This window comes from Poecilia latipinna, unplaced genomic scaffold (assembly GCF_001443285.1).
Source record: "Poecilia latipinna isolate Pla-1442-1.1 unplaced genomic scaffold, P_latipinna-1.0 Scaffold689, whole genome shotgun sequence".
In the NCBI taxonomy this organism is placed as follows: Eukaryota; Metazoa; Chordata; class Actinopteri; order Cyprinodontiformes; family Poeciliidae; genus Poecilia; species Poecilia latipinna.
This window is the reverse complement of record NW_015113305.1, coordinates 130,070-147,939: the sequence shown is the minus strand read 5'-3', so window position 1 is coordinate 147,939 and position 17,870 is coordinate 130,070. Positions and strand designations below refer to the sequence as shown.

The 17,870-nt window shown below is 39.3% G+C and overlaps 1 protein-coding gene across 2 annotated transcripts; it reads right to left on the bottom strand.

Moving 5' to 3' along the window:
• Positions 1-268: 268 nt before the first annotated feature.
• fam107b (family with sequence similarity 107 member B) lies at positions 269-17,103 on the bottom strand. Of its 2 annotated transcripts, none has more exons than XM_015044718.1 (4): positions 16,930-17,103; positions 3,365-3,518; positions 513-669; positions 269-412 (listed from the first exon to the last, which is right to left on the bottom strand). In XM_015044718.1, exons 2-4 carry the CDS (start codon positions 3,490-3,492, stop codon positions 293-295), a joined length of 405 nt encoding a protein of 134 aa, XP_014900204.1. In that variant the 5' UTR covers positions 3,493-3,518; positions 16,930-17,103; the 3' UTR covers positions 269-292. The 2 variants fall into 2 exon arrangements, with proteins under 2 accessions (XP_014900204.1, XP_014900202.1); XM_015044716.1 differs by lacking the exon at positions 16,930-17,103 and adding an exon at positions 4,667-4,846.
• Positions 17,104-17,870: the final 767 nt, after the last annotated feature.

The window sequence follows — 17,870 nt, the reverse complement described above, 5'->3', positions numbered from 1 at the left end:
GTATTGAAAAGCGTGTAACATGTCTGTGTTAGGTGCCTCCTGTGAGTCGGGGTGCTGCGTACTGCTGGACAGGTGCGAGTGCTGGCGGTCCATTGCAGGGAGAAAGAAGGGGTTGGGGTAGGGTTTGGGGGGTCTTTAGTCTCTAAAGTCCCTCTCCTCGCTGCAGGAAGGAACAGCTGGGTAAGGGAACGCCAAGAGGCTCATCTTGGTCAGGTCACCACCGTGTTACCACAGACACAACACACACTCCTTGGCTTCTCAGTCAGCCAGAACCAGACACCCCGGCTGGATTTTAGGTGGCTTGCTCTTCACCGCCGGCTTCCTGCTTGGTGCGGCGCAGGTTGCCCTTCATCTTCACAAACTCAGGGGTGTTTTCCTGCTCCTCCTGAATTTTCTGCTGCTCCAGTTCAAGCTGGGCGACGGAAATGAAGAAAGCAAATAAATCAGTGTACCATTAAAAATGAACTTGGAGTGGTAGAAAAAAAAAAAGAGTGATATGTTAGAAGATTTACCTGCTCTAGTTTCTGTTGTCTTTTCATGAGCTCTATTTCCAGGTCGCTTCTCTTCTTGTGAGCCTCCTGCTCCTCCTTTTGGGCCTTGATAACTTGTTCTCTCTTCCTCTTCTCTAGAACCTTCTGGAGCTCTGGCTTGTTCTGAGGAGCAAGGCCCCTTTACAACAGACAGAGAGAGCAGCGAATCACTAAGAGACAACATGTTTCACGAAACAAGCTTAAACAAATCTGTGGTACTACAAGCTTATGGAATTTCCGGAACGCATTTAGGGGGCGATTTTCTGGGAGATTTATTCAGAACAGATGAACATCATGACCTCGTTCTAGTTAGCAAACTATATCTGTGTTACATCATCTGGATTACATGACGATCATGTCTCCAAAAAAATTCTGATTTTAAGGCAATTGGAGATTGTGTCCGAGAAACAAAAGTATTCACACCCATTCAACTCTTTCACATTTTATTCCACTAACTTCAATGTGTGTTAGAGGGATTATATGCATTAAAAAAGGTAGCATATAATTGACATGAATAAAGACAATATATTGTTTTTCAGAATCTCTGACTAATTAAATCTAAAAAATATGAGGTTCATATTTACTCCCATGAATCGAGTTTTTGTAGTATGTCTTCATCAGCTCTACAAATGTAGAAAGTGGTGGAGGTAAACATTTACACACACTATAATTTTCAACATTTTACTCGTATGAAGAATTTTTTTTTTAATGTGCATTCTTTTTCTTCAGCTTTACAACTAGGCATTACTTTGTGTCGTCACAATAAATCCTGACATAATACCTGAAAGTCTTCAAGTTGACAAGTAACAAAACACTCAAAGGTTCAAGGGGTATGACTAGTTCTGCAAGGCACTGTAATTGCTTGCTTGCATACTGTAAACTATCCTCCCATTCTCTCAAATAAGCTGAAGGGAAACTAGAGGGATTGGTGCATGACTAAGAAAGAAGATAGAGTCATCTTAAGAAAATGTGAGATCGTTTTGCCAAGAGGAACAAAGTTATGTAATCTACCAAACTTCTCCAAGTTAAATAAGTGGGGGAGGAGAGCTGAGATTGTTAAACAGAAGAATAAGGAGAGAGACTGACTGGAAAAGAGAAAAAGAACACACAAAACTCCCACAGCAAAGTCACTTCTTACTGTGACAGGCTGTGCTTCATACTACTCCACCCTTCATTTTAATTTAAAAACCTTCTGATTCAGATGATCGGACTTCTCTCGTGACCGTTTGCTTTCTGAACTGAATCCTGACTGAAAGTCTTCCTACGTGCCCCACAGTACAGCACCAGCAGCATCTTAAAATGCATGATTAGATCCTACGGATTACATAACTGGGCTCAAAATGTTCCAAGATGCAACGGGAGTTAAATTACAAAAAGACATCACTTTCTGTAGAGTCACTGCTGCAGTTAATCTGCCTGTTTTTTTTGTTTGTTTTTTTATGTCTTATGAAAGCACTTAGCAACGCTGCGGCGAAGCAGACGATAAAGAGACGTGACTGGGCAGCTTTAAGGTTTCCAGTACAGACTGTAACGATGCTTACATCACTCTGCTTTTACATAATCAGTAGCTGTTCAACCCCCCCCTTTCCCACCCACACCCTCATCCACATGCACATCTCCTAACAAAAAGAGACACGATTTCTGACATTCTCACACATTGCTCTTTAAGGGTTTCCGTGGGGTAGGGTCACTGTCGCCAAGGTAGCAGAGGCAGAGAAAGGCTCTCAGCTGGAGACTGTTTTGTAATCTTGATTACATAACATGTTTTTTCTTTTCTTTTTTATCCATCTATCCATCCATGCATCCATCCACGCACCCCTCCCTGCCTCTCCTCCACACCATCATCACTATGACTAATCCACTGTGAAAGCAACATTTCTTTATATTAGAATGTGCTAAAAGCTCAATCAAACCATTTCAACTCCCCCAGAAATCGCACTTCAGCCCGTCTAGACCCATACAAACAATATTCTGCACCATTTAGAAAGTCAGCTTAGTATTACTATTTTTCCCCCCACTACATCTTGATGTGATCTCATTGTTACAAATTGGATCCCAGTCTTTGACCTGTTCATAGACAGAGCAGGGATGCTGTGATGGAGCAGCTGTCAGCATCATGAGTATTTACACTGCTATTTATAGCTCAGGCACAAAGTGGCCACTGCTGCACGGTGAGAGAAAAAAAAAAAAAAAAGAAAAACATTCAGTGCTGATAGGATGATCACTGGCGCTGGAACATGTGCATTTACATTCACACAGATGGGCGCTCATATCGCCTTCAAACAACAAGCAATCAGGTGCTTTTGAATTTGCGTGGGACTTTTACATAACCATTTTTGACAATATTTTTGTTTTATGTAATACTTCTGGTGAAAGTTTTGCATACTAAGCCAATTAATGATGCTGCTGGAGGTTGAATCAGTGAGCTCAGCCAAAGTGACACAGCAAAAGCATCAGCTCTGTCTGCAGATGATTAGAACACCAGCAGGGATGTCAACTGGATTCAGTTAACGTCCCTGCTTCATCTTTACTCCTCCATTAGTAAAGATGAAACTAAATTAGTGAGGATCTGGATGCAGTCTAATGTTTTTGGGGGGTTTTCCCCCCCCCGTTTTGTTATTGTTACGGTATTACCAAGGTAACGACCAGCTAGAAAGTTTTACTGAGCCATAAGTGACTAAATCACTATCTTTAAAATCCATGGGACTCACACTTTGATATATTTTATTGCAGTCACAAACTGATAAAAACTGTTCCTACCCACAAGCAAACAGATAAGAATGAGGGCATTAGAAAAACAAAGGGACTGGAAGATTATTTATTTATCTCCTGACCTCTTTTGGTTCATAATAAGCTCTCTGTGTAGGTCCTGGTGGTTTCGGGAGCTCTTGACTGGATTAATCAGCTTTTTGGGTTGGATGAGCTCATCACAGTCTCCCTCCAGGTAGTCTGGTTCTGCCATGACACTCCTTCCAGGACCACACGGATCTGCAGAGACAGAGGACAATGAGAAAATGACACGTTGTGACAAGTCTAGCTGGGAAACGGATTTAGATACAGAATAAAAAAAGCAAACTCATATTAGCAATTTTTGGACATTAAGGCTTTGTGTGATTATAATATAAATTGATAATAAGATTTAAGATATACTGATAATAATAATAATACTTTTATTTTAAAATATACAGACTTTTTTTAGTTTACATTTTTAAAGTTGAGCTTTCATTTTTGTTCATTTAATACAATAAACATAGACCTATATAAATGGAATGAGTATTCAATAATCATGCTCTCTAACAAACCAGAATCCTGCAACCACATCATAGCAACCATTGTGTATAAATATCGGAGAGAAACCCCCTTTTTTTAAAAATCAACAATCTTTTCAAATCCTAATGGAAAACTGTTCCGAAAACTCTGACATAAGTTTCTGAATTGACATCAGGGGACTCGGTGATGACATTACATAATTGTTCCAGACTGAGTGAGGTTGAACATTTCATTCTCCTGTCATGTGGTAAAAGAAACATCTGCAACACAACAGATTTACCCAGACAGCACAGAATCAGATACACATACATTTTGATGCAGGTTTTAAACACTTCAGATGTGGCTTACGGACCTTTGGCCAAAACGTTAATTAAACTATACAAAATAAGGGCTATTTATTTCCCAAATATACATAAATATTAAAATATAAAGATTTGCCCAGGAGCCATAATTAACAGTTTTATTCTTTAAAAAAAAATCATTTAAAATAAAAGTTTTTTGTCCACTTTCAGGAGGAAGTTATGCAATTTAACAGTTACCGACACAGCTGGCGTGTGGGAAATTGTTTCTCATTAATTTATTCATGAAACATGATATAAACAAGCAAGGGTAAGTTTTACTGCAAGTTGGATTGCTGTCCTTATCAGAGTGTACTTAACCTCCCAATTTATTACTTTTTATTGAAGCTACTGTTTACACATTTTAAATCTGGACAGATGGTTCAAAGATGCTTATGAAACAGCAAAAAGTCAATTTCCTCCTTTAAAATGTATTAAAGCGTCACAAAAGATTTAAGAAATCCACTAATAAATACCACAAAAACAAAGTGTACAAACTGTACAGAACTGATTTCTCAAGTAACTCACCCTGCAGATGAGGGAAGACAGGATATCTGAACATGGTCGCCATCCTGGCTTATTCTGATTAAAAATCTGTTTTCCAGGAAAAGGAATTAAAGCACGTCGTGCTTGTCAGAATGTTATGAGCCTCGCGTAGAAGCAGAGCTTCGTCCTGCACAGCTGTCTCTGACTGAGCTGCTTGGAGTCCAAAGTCTGTTTTATAGCTAGTTCTCTCTCTCTCCGCCTCTCTCTCACACTCATACACACACCAACACACACTCCGTCTCCGCTCCCGCCCTCATTTGTTCTGTCCCCTTCACTTTCAATAGACATCGCTACCAATCAATAAGGAAACTATTTCTGTTTCCTTATTGATGAATGAGTCATTGATTTATAGCACAAAGAACTGTTGGTGAGCACAATACCGGATATGGTATGATTAAAAAAAAACCTTTTAAAAGAACATTTAGTCTAACAGTGGCTTTATAGATCAGATGGAGCCATCTTTCATTAGCAGACAAAGTGATGCACATTTCTGTTCCCAGGCTGGCTGAGGAATCATTGAAAACCAACAGCATCCTTGTTGCCAGTGCTTGCGATTTCAAGATGTTGCCTCGTCATGCAGCTTCTGATAGGTCACAGTCTGTGACCGATAAGGACAGATTGAAAACAAACAGTGAGCGGGCCAATCACAGCCAGTTTCAAGATAACGCGTTTCACTGCACGTGCTGATAACAAGCATGAGGGGGGAGTGTATCCACAAATTCAAAACATGGCCTACATTTAGAAGACCAGCGTATTGATACACAGAAACCACTAGAGGTCAGTGTCACTGCATCACTGCAGCTAAATCATGTTGGTTACATAAGAAAAAAAGGCCAACATGAACAAAGCAAGGTAAATTATAATATTATTCTGGACAGAATTTATGCTGCGAGGAAAAACAACATATTTCAGTTGGTCATGATGATTTTGTGGTTTCTATGAAATGTCTTAAATGCCTCAGTCAGAAATCTTCTGATGCATTTTCAGCAAATTCATTACATAAAGTTTTTAGAAACTATATAATAGAAGTAGAAGTGGTGGAACCTGAGCTTCATCACTCCTCAGATGCACCTCAGGCTTCAGCTAATGGCTTAGTTTAATGGACAACAAAAAGCCAAAATAAATCAGATGTTCAAGCAAACTGATGTTAACTTCAATAAATAAAGTGTAGAAAATGTCTATGATTTCCAGCATGCATGGAGACAGATATTGGTAAAGCAAGAACAAATGAGAGCAACTACTTATGCTGTGTGTTAAGTTTACATCTGAAGACAGGACTAGAGAATGCATCCAAAACAAAAAAATCAAAAAAATGACAAGGTTTTAAAAATGTTTGACAGGACGGCACAACTTAGAGAAAAAAAAAAAACAAACAAACATGCTCTTTACCAATGCAACACTTGTAATAAAACTTTGGGAACCACAGCTTTAAATCATAAAGGTACGACTCTCCACTTGTATTACTATGTTTAGAACATAGTAATAAAAACCAGACATCTCAACTCTGTAATTAATAAAATAAACAAGACTGCCTCTTTGTATTATGAGACATTGTGGTCACAGGATAAACTGAGATGGTGAGGATTTGTAGGAGCAGTTCATTAAGCTGTGAAGTACATGCTGGGTGGTTTGTGCAAATGCAGAGGGAACTTAAAGACCAGTAGTGTTGTCACGGTGTCTGTTATAGCGTAACACATCTGCTGCTACTTCCTCTGTGCCCCAGGAAGAGAGAGGAAGTAACATAGGGAGTTCAAAAGGAACATGCACCCTCAAATTGGAGCGATGCTTAAAGCCAGACTTATAATTAGATGTTTAACATGTTTTATTTTATGTCCCTGTTGGTGCCCCTTAGCCGCTAGAAACAGCAAAGTCCATGCAGACAATTTTTGATGGCTTCTTAAGGCATACAGTTTTTTTATGCTTTGTGATGTTTTAAACGGCAACATGTCCCAGAAAAATTTATATTTGGAAAATATAATTTCATTCCACTTCTCTGAAACTCAATCCATGCATTAAATAAAGCTATTTATGATGTACATAAAACTGCAGACGTTGTGGGTGAAAGATTGCTTCAGTTTCCAGGATTCCATTAAAACAGATTGTTTATTAGTTTTGAAGACACACCCTAACTACAGAGACAGACAAAAACAGATAATGAGGCTTTCAAAGGGACTATCTCCAAGATATCCATGAAGAAGATAATTTGGATAATTTACTATGCTCGAGCAGTCAGAGATAAGACGAAATGATTTGTAGGTTAAACCAATAGAAACCAAGAAGAAAAAGTGGGTCAGTGAGTCCAGAAAAGGAAGTTTAATGTCAAACCCTCCCTTCAGTCCTCCAAATGCTTGACTGAGATCTTGTTTAAAACTTTAGAGTTTAATGATAGAAAATATCCTATTTTGAATACCGCAAACAGAAGTAGAAGTGGAAAAAAACTGTTACAAAACGTTCATCCAGACGTGTTGGTTAAATAACATAATTATTCTGTTCTTTCTGCATAAAATTAAAATAAAAAGCAAGGTTGTTTGATAGAAAATAAAGTAAATCAACAGTCGGTTTTGCATTTGTGGTTGTGTGAAAATATACCCAATGATTGCAGCCTGCATTAGAGCTAATAGAAGGGAGCGATCTTAGAGGGGCAGAGTGCCTGTGCTGTGCCAACTGATTGCATCACTTGTGGTTAGCTCAGCTGCATGAGCCAACAGCAGCGTACATTTATCATACAAGCTAATTTCTGTGCTTCTTAAAGTAGCGGTAGAAATACGGTACTGTTAATATTTTCATTCGATTTCACAGCTCTAAAGAAGAATGAGTGATAGCAACTGAGTCAGCTGCAATGTATGACTTAATAAATGTTAAACTGAAATAAGTGTCTTTAAAAAAAACAGATTTTAAAATGGCTATATTATTAGCTTAAAGCGTTTTAATTCTAGTGGTCAATTAACAAAAAAGATTAACCACTAGTTAATAATAAAAATAAAGAAATAAACGAATGAATATATAGAAAAAGCACCACCAGAAATGACCCTAGAACAGCTACAGATTACACCAACTTTTTAAGTGACTGTTACAGCTCTGATCATTTCAGTTTATTTTTATTCTGAGTAGCAGCTCATAAAATGAGTTCACTTTAAAGTGAAACATTGCCATTTGCACACCGCATCCAAACTCAGTGACTGATGTTTGATTCAATCAGATGGGAGGACTTGGTCCACAATTTTAAACCAATGTGAGAAAATAAAATAGTTATGAAGCAATACAGTACTTTCAAGATTATTTTAAAATACTTAGAAAACATGTAATACGAACTGTCTTTTTACTTCCATGCAGTTTAAGCACACTTCCTTAATTAATTGACTCCTTTGAAGACTACTGTCTGATCAGCGCAGCTCCAACACTTCAGCGAGGGCCATAGCAGACACTGTGGAAGACTTAATTTGCCTAATCTACCCCACAGATTAAACGTCAGTGCAAAATACAAAAGGTTCTGAGCTGATGTAATCGTTTAGCTTATAAAATACCCTGGAGTCTTCAGCTTCTTGGAGTAGGCCAAAAAAGTCCTTATAACTTTTCATGCCTCAACCAAAACTTTTTTTTTTTTTTTTAACAAGACTTACTAACATTTCCTCTGGGAAGTGAGAACATTATATAGTTGAGTAAGTTGTGTGAAAAAAAGTGATTTTAAACTGCTTCAAGGATAATAACAGTATGCTTAGGGAAGCAAAGCAACTCGGCATTGACTCATTGAAAATATACCAATGTGGCACCTTCCCACACTTTTGTGCATATATATATATATATGTTTTGGACATACTGCTTTTTTAATTGCAATTGATCCTCTCTGTATCTCCCTGTAAGATCATGTGTATGACTTAAAAGAATGAAAACAAAACTAAATCAATAAAGTATCTCATGATTTTCTGTCTAAATTTTTAACTGAACAGGAGTCTCACCTGTTCATCATCCACTGAGAATATTCCTCTATGTACAATGTCCCTTTTACTTAAACTAAAAGTAGCAAAAAGTGGGAACTCACACCATTTTCAGCTTGTTGACATCAATCAACAACAAACCATTTCTTAATTTTTTAAATTGAATTGAAAACCGTATCAAAGTACCTACAGTACATCTTTATCTTTTAAGTGCTGTAGACCTCAGGGGAAGTGAATCAGTAAGTCAGATGTCAAAGAAAACCGGACATCATTATCTGCCTGTTTGGGGCATCTTCACCAAAAACAGAAACTATAGGATCCATCTTGAGCTCTGCAAGTACATTGATAAGAGTGCTGCATGACATTAGGCAAATATAGCATTATCATTGTGTTATTACATTGTGCCACGATGACATCAATAGATGCAAAAGATCACGCAAATTGAAAAATCTAACAGAAAAGCACAATTTTAATGCATGGCATTTGAAATAGAACTTTTCAAACGTCACTTCCTAGTAAATTTAATTTGCAGTTTATTATATTGTGCAACTCTAATTGATGCCATGTTTAGTTGTAAAACTTTAAATCACTTTGGAAAGTAAACTGTTAAGTTGGGATAATGCACATCGTGAGCAAATCATGGCTGCTTAAGTCTGTATCCATAACACATTTAGAGTTGCACTGAGATCCAATTCAACCTGCTAAACAGAAAGTTTTACAGGGTGGCAGAGGTGAGTGATATAATTTTCATTTAAGTCTTTTGTATTTCTATGTCCATTCTGAAACTGATGAATGAAACATACAAAAAGCCACTCTTTGCTCTCACAGATTATCCGTGATTGGAAGGAAGGCTAAAAAAAAAAGATGGAGATGAGAATCTAGACTGGCCATATAAAAACTATGGAGACACATGGAAAGAAAGTTTCAAAAGTCGACCAATAGGAAGAAGAAGCAAGAGAAAATAAATTATATGAGGGAATTATGTTAAGATCTCTGCCAGGGTAGGCAGACAGGGAAAAAGGAAAATACAAGGCCAATATTGGCCTTATATTTGTCTTTCTCAGTCAAAAATGACCCCTTTTTTCTTCCTTCTACAGATTTCCAGAACAGAGAAGATCAGGGTAATGAGAGCAGTTTGTGTCCCTCTTCACCATCTGAGCCCACAGTTGTCTTCAAGGATACAGGGACAAACAGAACAGCAAAGGGTGGGGTTGGGCAGTCAGCTGTCATTGGTCATGAACACATGGGAGACCACACCCACATAGTCAACCGTGAAGATTTTAACAACCGAAGCATTTGTTTATAGAGGTTTTATGAGGAAGAAACACTTCTGTGACAGTACACTTAGTGGTAAATCAGGTTAGAACACGTTTTACATATGTTTTCTATTATCTATACTTTCTCAGTCCCTTGCTTCTTATCCCTTCTCCATCTTCCCCTAATCTATCCGCCTGCCCACTCACAGATGGGAAGTCCACCCCCTCGGGGGAAAATGCGTCATCAACCCCCCCCATAAAACAACCCCCACCCCTTATTCTTTCTCTCCCTGAGGTGTCACATACAAACTGCCCTCCCTCTTGCTGCGTGCTACAAACTGGACAGATCTGGCTACACATCTCCCAGCCTGTCCGTTAATGAAGCGGCCAATGAGCCATAAATAAGAAGAGGCCCGAGTTAAAATGCCCAGATAGATGGCCTTTTAATTGACAGTTCAGGAGGGACACGAGGAAGGAAAGCAAGAGTGTATGCGAGTTAGAGTCCTGTAAAAACTCAACGAGTGACTGAGATTTGAAGGCTGAGCCATAACAATGAGATCATTTCCAAGAATCCTGTGTTCATACATGCTCATTCACAAGACTGTGAAAACACATCCCAGAAGAAACGTGGCTGGCTGTTTATAACATGTGATCACTACTCTACTAGAGATTACTTTAAGTTTAGGAGTGGTTCTTCAAAATATAGCGTCATCTCTGTCTAGTGTATTAAAAGTCATAGATTTGGATTTGGCTATAGAGTGTTGAAAATTAAGGGGCGGTGGGATAGTGAAAGAAATATGTCTCTTCAAAAGCATGCTTGGGAGTTTGGGGGTTGAGATCTGTTTTGCATTTCCTGCCTTAGAGTTGGGGGTATGCAGCAACAGAGAAGAAGAGCAGGGGAATTCTGTGGGCTTCGTCATGTACTGACCTCTACAGGACAGCCATCTCTTCTCCCACAATGCAACAATGTCACCGGGGAGATGAATGGGGTGTGGGAAATTTACAGTCCGATGTTTTAGGGTTCACTAAGCACTGACAAGCAAATGCGCTGCAACACCCACAATAATTCATTGCGTCATGTGACAGTTCAGTTTCCAGCTGTGCAGTATGTTTATGTCTGGGGATACATAAAGTATTTAAGGGGCAATAAGGCAGCTTTATAGCGAGCTATGGAACCCAGCCACATTCTGGCCTGCTGGTGAAGAGCATTCAGTCAAAGCATGCAAAGTTCTGTGATTCTTGGACTAACCTTAGACAGCAAACTGTTGCGTCAGACTTCACATGTAATTTTAGTTTTTCTACTGGATCTGGACTTAAATCTTCATGCCAGTGCATCATTCATTACAAGATGTGCTGTTTAGACTTGACAACAAAGCTTTTAAATGCTAACTTAGTAGATGGTTTGCCTTAATAATGCGCTCTTTAGTGGGATTGCTTATGACTTGAGAACCAACATCAACAGATGTTCTCTAAATCAGTGTTTCCCAACCCTGGTCCTCAAGGCAGACTGCCTAGCATGCTTCAGATGTTTCCCTGCATATTGGGTTTAGTTAATTGCAGTTCAGCAAACACCTGTCAATTGAAATCACCTGGGCTGAAGCAAGGAAACACCTTTCTGCATCCCTGTTCATTACAATAATATTGTATAATGCTTCGGCTCTTAATTGTAAAGCTGAAGAAATGACCTATTTCTTCAGCTATATCAGAAAGCTCATTTAGGGGAAAAAAAAAGGTTATCAATTTCTATTATGAGAATAACAATTTTCATTATCTCATCAGTGCAAAGACTAGACTTGATGCAGATCATTTTGTTTCTGGTCATTGAGTAATACTAGAATTTGAGACGTGTCATACTTCCAAACTCAAAGGTAAACTTTACATGAGTTTCATACACAAAGGGCCATTGAAAATTAGGAAGAATTAAACAATAACTGCAGAGACTTCAATGTGACTCTTTTGTTCCCGTTTTTGTTTAACCTAACGACTTCTTTTTTTTTAAAGGTCAACCGCAGCACTGTTTTACTGCCCTATTATATTCAAAAAAGCAAATTTTGCCCACCTTCCTTTTTTAAACCCACATTTTAGTCAACAAAACACAGTGCTTTGATTTTTTTTAATTGATCTGCAAAAGATACTTTTCTTTTGTCCCTTTTCTTTAGCAAGACTTCTTTTGTGCAGATGATATAAGTTCAAATATGCAGGTCTAGTCAGATATGCTCACATACCACAGCTTTACCTCCTGTTCAAATGTTTCACAGGCAAACATAACTTAATCACAGCTTTTTTAAAAGTTGAAAATAAAACTGTTAGGCATTTCAGTTCAGTTCATTGCTGACTTAAGTCATTTCACGCAATGGCTTGTGTGAAGACTGTACAACCCCCCGGTCAGGCAGATTATGGAGAGAATGAGATGGATTCAAAAGGCACAGACATGACTTTGAGTCACACAGAAGGAATGTGATGAGCCGGCACACTGATTATTGCTGTGGGCACACAACAGCAAGCATGAACAGAAACAGTAGCACCCGCACAGATCTAGTCGTGGGAGCCAAACTACTAGCTTAAATACTTGTCCTGAATAACTGGTGAAGGGTCACAGTTTGGAAGAGGGGAGGATGGCTGAGGTCACAACTGTGACTTAAATACAAAAAGCTGTTCTGTACCAGTTCGCAGCTGGCCCTGACACATGCTCCTGTATGTATATATATATTTAGATATATTGAGAGCAGGTGGATTCATCAGAAGACAAATGAGCATGACAACTGTATTAAATCCAGACAAACGGGAACAACAGTGCAAAACCAGGTGGACTTTGATGTAAACATTTGCTTAAATATTTCATATAAGGCTTCTAACTGCAATACTAATGCACTGCAATGAAAAAAGTAGTTATGCCACTTGAACTTTTTCACATCTTGTCATGTTACAACCACAAGCTTTCATGCATGCCATTTACATGGTAAGTAAAGGACCAACACAAAGTAGCACATAACTATGTATCAGAAGGAAAATATTAGGCTTTAAACATCTATTTACATTTGTCTTAAGCCCTCCAAAGGAAGGGCTGGGGGGCAAAACAATAATATCTATTGTGATAGACGTGATCAAGGAACTCTGATCTAGAGTTGCATAGAATTCTGGGGAATATAGTCAAAGGTGTGCGGCGTCTACCCCAGGTGAGAAGAAACAGGGTTAGGCACCCAACTAGCTCATCAAACTTCCCATCCATTCATGTTGCGGGAAATGAAGGAATTTGTCATGAAAAATCTGTGTAATAAAGACGCTCGACTATGAAATTTCAACCATCCGCCGACAGTGCACGCAGAGTCTGTGCGATTCACAGAATGCATGCAGTATTCCTCAGTATGTTGGAGCAATTTCATGTTTTGCCACCGTGCCCCACAACTGCTTAAAAATAAAAAAAGAACAGGGTGGAGCGAAAGGAGAAAATGAGTACAACAGCTCACGAGGAAATTGTGTATAAAAAACAAAAGGTCACTTAACTACTGTAGTTTGGCAGTATTTTGGATGTTCAAAACATATCAATTATCAACTGATAAATTGATAAGAAATGTTTATATTGTGATAAGTTTTTTAGCCATATTGCCAAATAATTTTTTTAACCTCCTCTTGCAGCCACTTCAGCTGCCTGTCCTAAAGATTGATATATAGATAAATACAAATAATTCCAGTGAAAAGCTCAAGGTCTGTAAATACTTCTGATAGGTAGAATACTGTTGTGTGTTGCTTAGGAGTGTGAAGGGTTGTTTATTTGTAAGGAAAGACTCTTTGTTATGGCTGTGTCTTCCAGTTCCAGATTCAAAGCTTTGTGCTTAACTGCTGTTTTTCTCCTCATGGAGCAAAGTCCCACCCATCCTGGCTGCCTACTGGCTGAACCCAGCTGGGACCTCAAATCTCATTGGCTGTAGGGCACACCGGGGAGCGGTAGGAAGGTTCTCCTTTGTTTACATGCCAGCAGAGAAAACCCCAATAACAACTGTTACCTTGAGCAACCAGACAAACCCCGCAGACACACACACACACACGCACACATACAGGGGTGCAAGAAGTGGGCACGTGCACACAGACTGTGAAGTAACAAAGAAGCCAAAAAAATCAAGATTCTTTGTTCACTCAGATTTGGTGCCTTACAAAATGCAACATAAAGGATATGAACAATTATAATAGTAGTTAAAAGAGAAATTAATTATGTAGTTTTTTCTTTAATCCGCATTCAACTTTTGTTTACTGTGAATAGAACATAAAAACAGAAAACATCAGACTCCTGTCTTCTGAATAAGAACGAGAGCACTTTCTTATCTAGTTGCATGTTCATGCTTGTACATGAAGTCATAAATTTTGATTCTTTCTCACAGTACTTACTTCAATACAAGCTGCATTCACCCCGAACCTCCCTTCAGCCTAACAAGCCTCAAAGAAGGAAGCATTTAGAGTCCACGTGTGGGTATGATGCAAAACCAGCAAGTGCAGTAATGGCGCTTTATTGTGATTGAAGCTCTGACATAAGAGCAGGAAAATCAATGCAGTTCTCTTGGAAAGATCACTGTCTTTAGGTGCGCACATCCATGCCTGGGCTTCAGTACTTTGTATGCATGCTGAGTATCTACTCAATAAGTTAATCAACTGAACAAGTCACTGCATGCCTGGCTTTTACATGAATTGTTTGACCCCACCCCCTGCTTAGGCATTCAAACAAACACACAGAGAAGCCTGTGATCAGCTGGCCATCAATCAATTCCTGGATTGTGATCATCTTGCGCCATAGCAACAAAACTGCGCTAAAGTAAATAGATTCTTTGGCCTGCCGGAGGTCTCAGAGATTGCATCAAATGTGTTTGTGTTGCATCATGTCTCAGTCAACTGACATACAAAGTAGAGATGCACCAGTAAATAAGCCAGAGACAGGAAAGAGTCAGGTTTCTCAAATACCAAATGATGCAGACATTGTACAGCTGAAGGAAACTAGAAAGACATACCAAAATTATGTCATAACAGAAGAAATAAAAAGGTGTCTTAATGTTCTACGCAAAACCCGTAACTTAACAGTATAGAAGGAGAAGACTTCCATTTTTAAACTAAACTAAACTTGCTTGCCTGGTTTGGGGGAAAATGAGCAATGACGAGCAATCTGTTGTAGAAAAAAATCAATAGTTTGATAATTAATGACATGGTGTTGTCACACAGTCTCTGCAAAATCTAGTAGCTGATCAACAGACAAGTTTAAATGTGTATTTTTATGCAAAAACTATGCAAAGGTGTGGCATCAACCATGCAAGTTTGGTATCAATAAAAAAATCAGGCTTTTAGTTCTCAGTTTTAACAGATGAAAGAGGAACAAATGTCTGCACACAAAGTATTTCTGTACCAACTCAAACCAACAGGCAGAAGATGTGGGGTAACATCAAAACCACATTTACACGCTCACTAATGAGAGAACAAACACACAAAAAAAATAAGGTAGTTTTCACTGCAAGCATGTAAAATGTCAACAAAAATCTAAGTTCATAACTTCATCCTAAACCATTGCATTGCAGGTTGTAAGGATAAGGGCCTTCTGCTGAGCAATGGAAATGTTATGCCCTCACACAGATCAGCTGGGCGATGGTGGACAGCATCAACACGTGTGGCTGCTGGTAATACAGCTCTTATGCCCACGCGCGCGCGCACGCACACACACACACACACACACACCTATTCACTACCTTAAAACTTCTACTTTTTTCTCGAGGTCACATTCCCTAACCTAAACCCTAATTCTGTGCAAACACATTCACCAGAACCACAAATGAATGCTTTCCATTTTCAGCTAGGAAACTATTCAGTTTCATTCACATATTTAAATTCCTTGGAGTGCAATACTAATAACGGAGCAGACAAGAAAATTCGGCTGAAAACGCCCACCTATCACAAGGTGATGGCATCTGCCTTTACTGGAAACGCAGGACAAGCAAGATACGCTCGCCGAGAGAAACAAGAGAAAGGAGAAGGAAGGAGGGGGTTCAAAGATCAGAAAACAGATGTAAATCGTTCAGCAAACTCCTCTCCAAATGACTAACACATGTGCGAGAATTTCCCCCCTCTTTTTAAACACACAGACGAAGTGCAACCACGCTGCTCAAAGCTTACTCATACCCTCTTCTTTTACCACTTCTCCCCTTATAATCCAGATTTAAAACTACTTCACCTGACAGTAAGTGTACCAGTGTTTGCAAGAATGTAAAGCCCTAAAGTCTCCACCCAGAAAACACACAGACTCTGGCACCAGTTGGGTTCCCCTCTCCACCCCCTTGTTTGCTCAGTGTTAAAGTTTGACAGAAAGCATATAGAAATTTCACAACTTCAAGACAACGCAGAAACAGCAACTGACAGTTGGTCAGCCTGCATGACGATAGCACATGCTTGTCAACTCTGTCAGGGAGCAGTACTCATTGCTTTGTGAAACACACACTCCACTTGACTAAGGTGAATCAAAAATAAACCTTTTATGAATGCGTGCATATTTTTCTGGATATGGCTTTATGACTTGCCTCCAACTAAACGATTCCTCAATATATGGAACTGAGCTAAACTATGATTATGTTATGTTTATTAATGTAATCTCTATGCATCTGCCTAATAGAGATAGTAAACAAGTCCCTTTTCCTCCATTCATTTCCCCCCCTAAAGATTAGACTGCCATCCGGTTTTGAGAAATATCTTACTGTCTGTATGAGCTGAACAATAACAGCCCAACGTGTTTGTGCTCTACTGTCCCGGGTCTACAGTCCTGTGCCGCAACAATAGCAGACAATGAAGCAAGAGTTTGTGTTTTGCCGTCTCATTCTACCTCTACTCCATCCAAACTTGTTACTTTTTGGTTTTTAATCTTCCCCCCAAAACCTCGGACGTCTTACTCTGTATAGCGACGGGGTGGGACAGGCAGCTGAAACGTGCTGCTTTTGTTAGTGCGCTTGTAAAACAATCCCTCACGATAGAGGGGGTAAAAAATAAGAGCCACACACACACACACACACACACACACACGTACACCTACCTCAAAGTAGAACCCGACGCGACTTTCCCAACTCTGCTCGTTTATTATTTAAAATGACAAAGTGGTTCGAGCACCATTAGTGCGTCTCCGGTACACTTCTGCGGCTCGAGGTGTGTCTCCTTCAGCGAAAACTGTTCAATAGCTCGAGCGCGCACGGCACACACGGACTCTCAGGCAGAGCCCATAGAAATTGTAAATTTAAAGTGAGAGGGAGGGGTTCTGTGACGCAATCAGCTGACCCCGCCTCCCTTAACCGCTTTTTTTCTTTCATCTGCTCGCGGGTTTAGATCAGAGGGGGGACCCCACGAGCTCAGGGCGGGGCAGAGATGTAGCGCGTGCAGCTCAAACATGCAGCTATAACTCTTCACAGTGTGCCATAACACATTTTCTGTGTGAAGCTAAATTTCCACCTAAAAGTTAAAGTGTGACATTATAAAGCTCATTAGTGACAGACGTTTTGTTTTGATTTGTGAATTCATTACCTCATTTCATAGCTCTGGGCTGCTATTTTGTCCCATTCTGTACGTCTGTGTGAATTATTGAGATATAGTTCCAAAAATCGAATAGATCATATTTGAAAAAAATAATGCATTTTTTATGTTTTGCTTAGGTTATATATCATTCTATAACATTCTCCTAAAGTTCTCTTGGTTGCTTTATTCCAACACTTGACTGCAACCCAGCATTGTCTTCTGCAATCTGGTTTGAGATTTTTTCTGCATTTGAGTTATTTGTTTGCACTTCTCTTTGATTACAGCAGATCAGACTACTGCTTGTTGTTGCCATTAACTGAATATCCATTCTGTGTGATAAGGAATAATCTTCTTACCACTCTGGGGTCTGTGGATCTGCTTATCCACCATCCTTCTGTTAAATCAGCTCACTGAAACCCCTAGTTTTTATCATGAGCTGTCACCTCAGATTGCTTTGCTTATTTTAGG

Coding starts and splice junctions, on each gene's coding strand:
- fam107b (XM_015044716.1), bottom strand. CDS start 4,709: ATGGCGACCATGTTCAGATATCCTGTCTTCCCTCATCTGCAGG. Junction 670..3,364: donor CTTATTATGAACCAAAAGAG/GTCAGGAGATAA, acceptor TCTGTTGTAAAG/GGGCCTTGCTCCTCAGAACA. Junction 413..512: donor GACAACAGAAACTAGAGCAG/GTAAATCTTCTA, acceptor TCCGTCGCCCAG/CTTGAACTGGAGCAGCAGAA.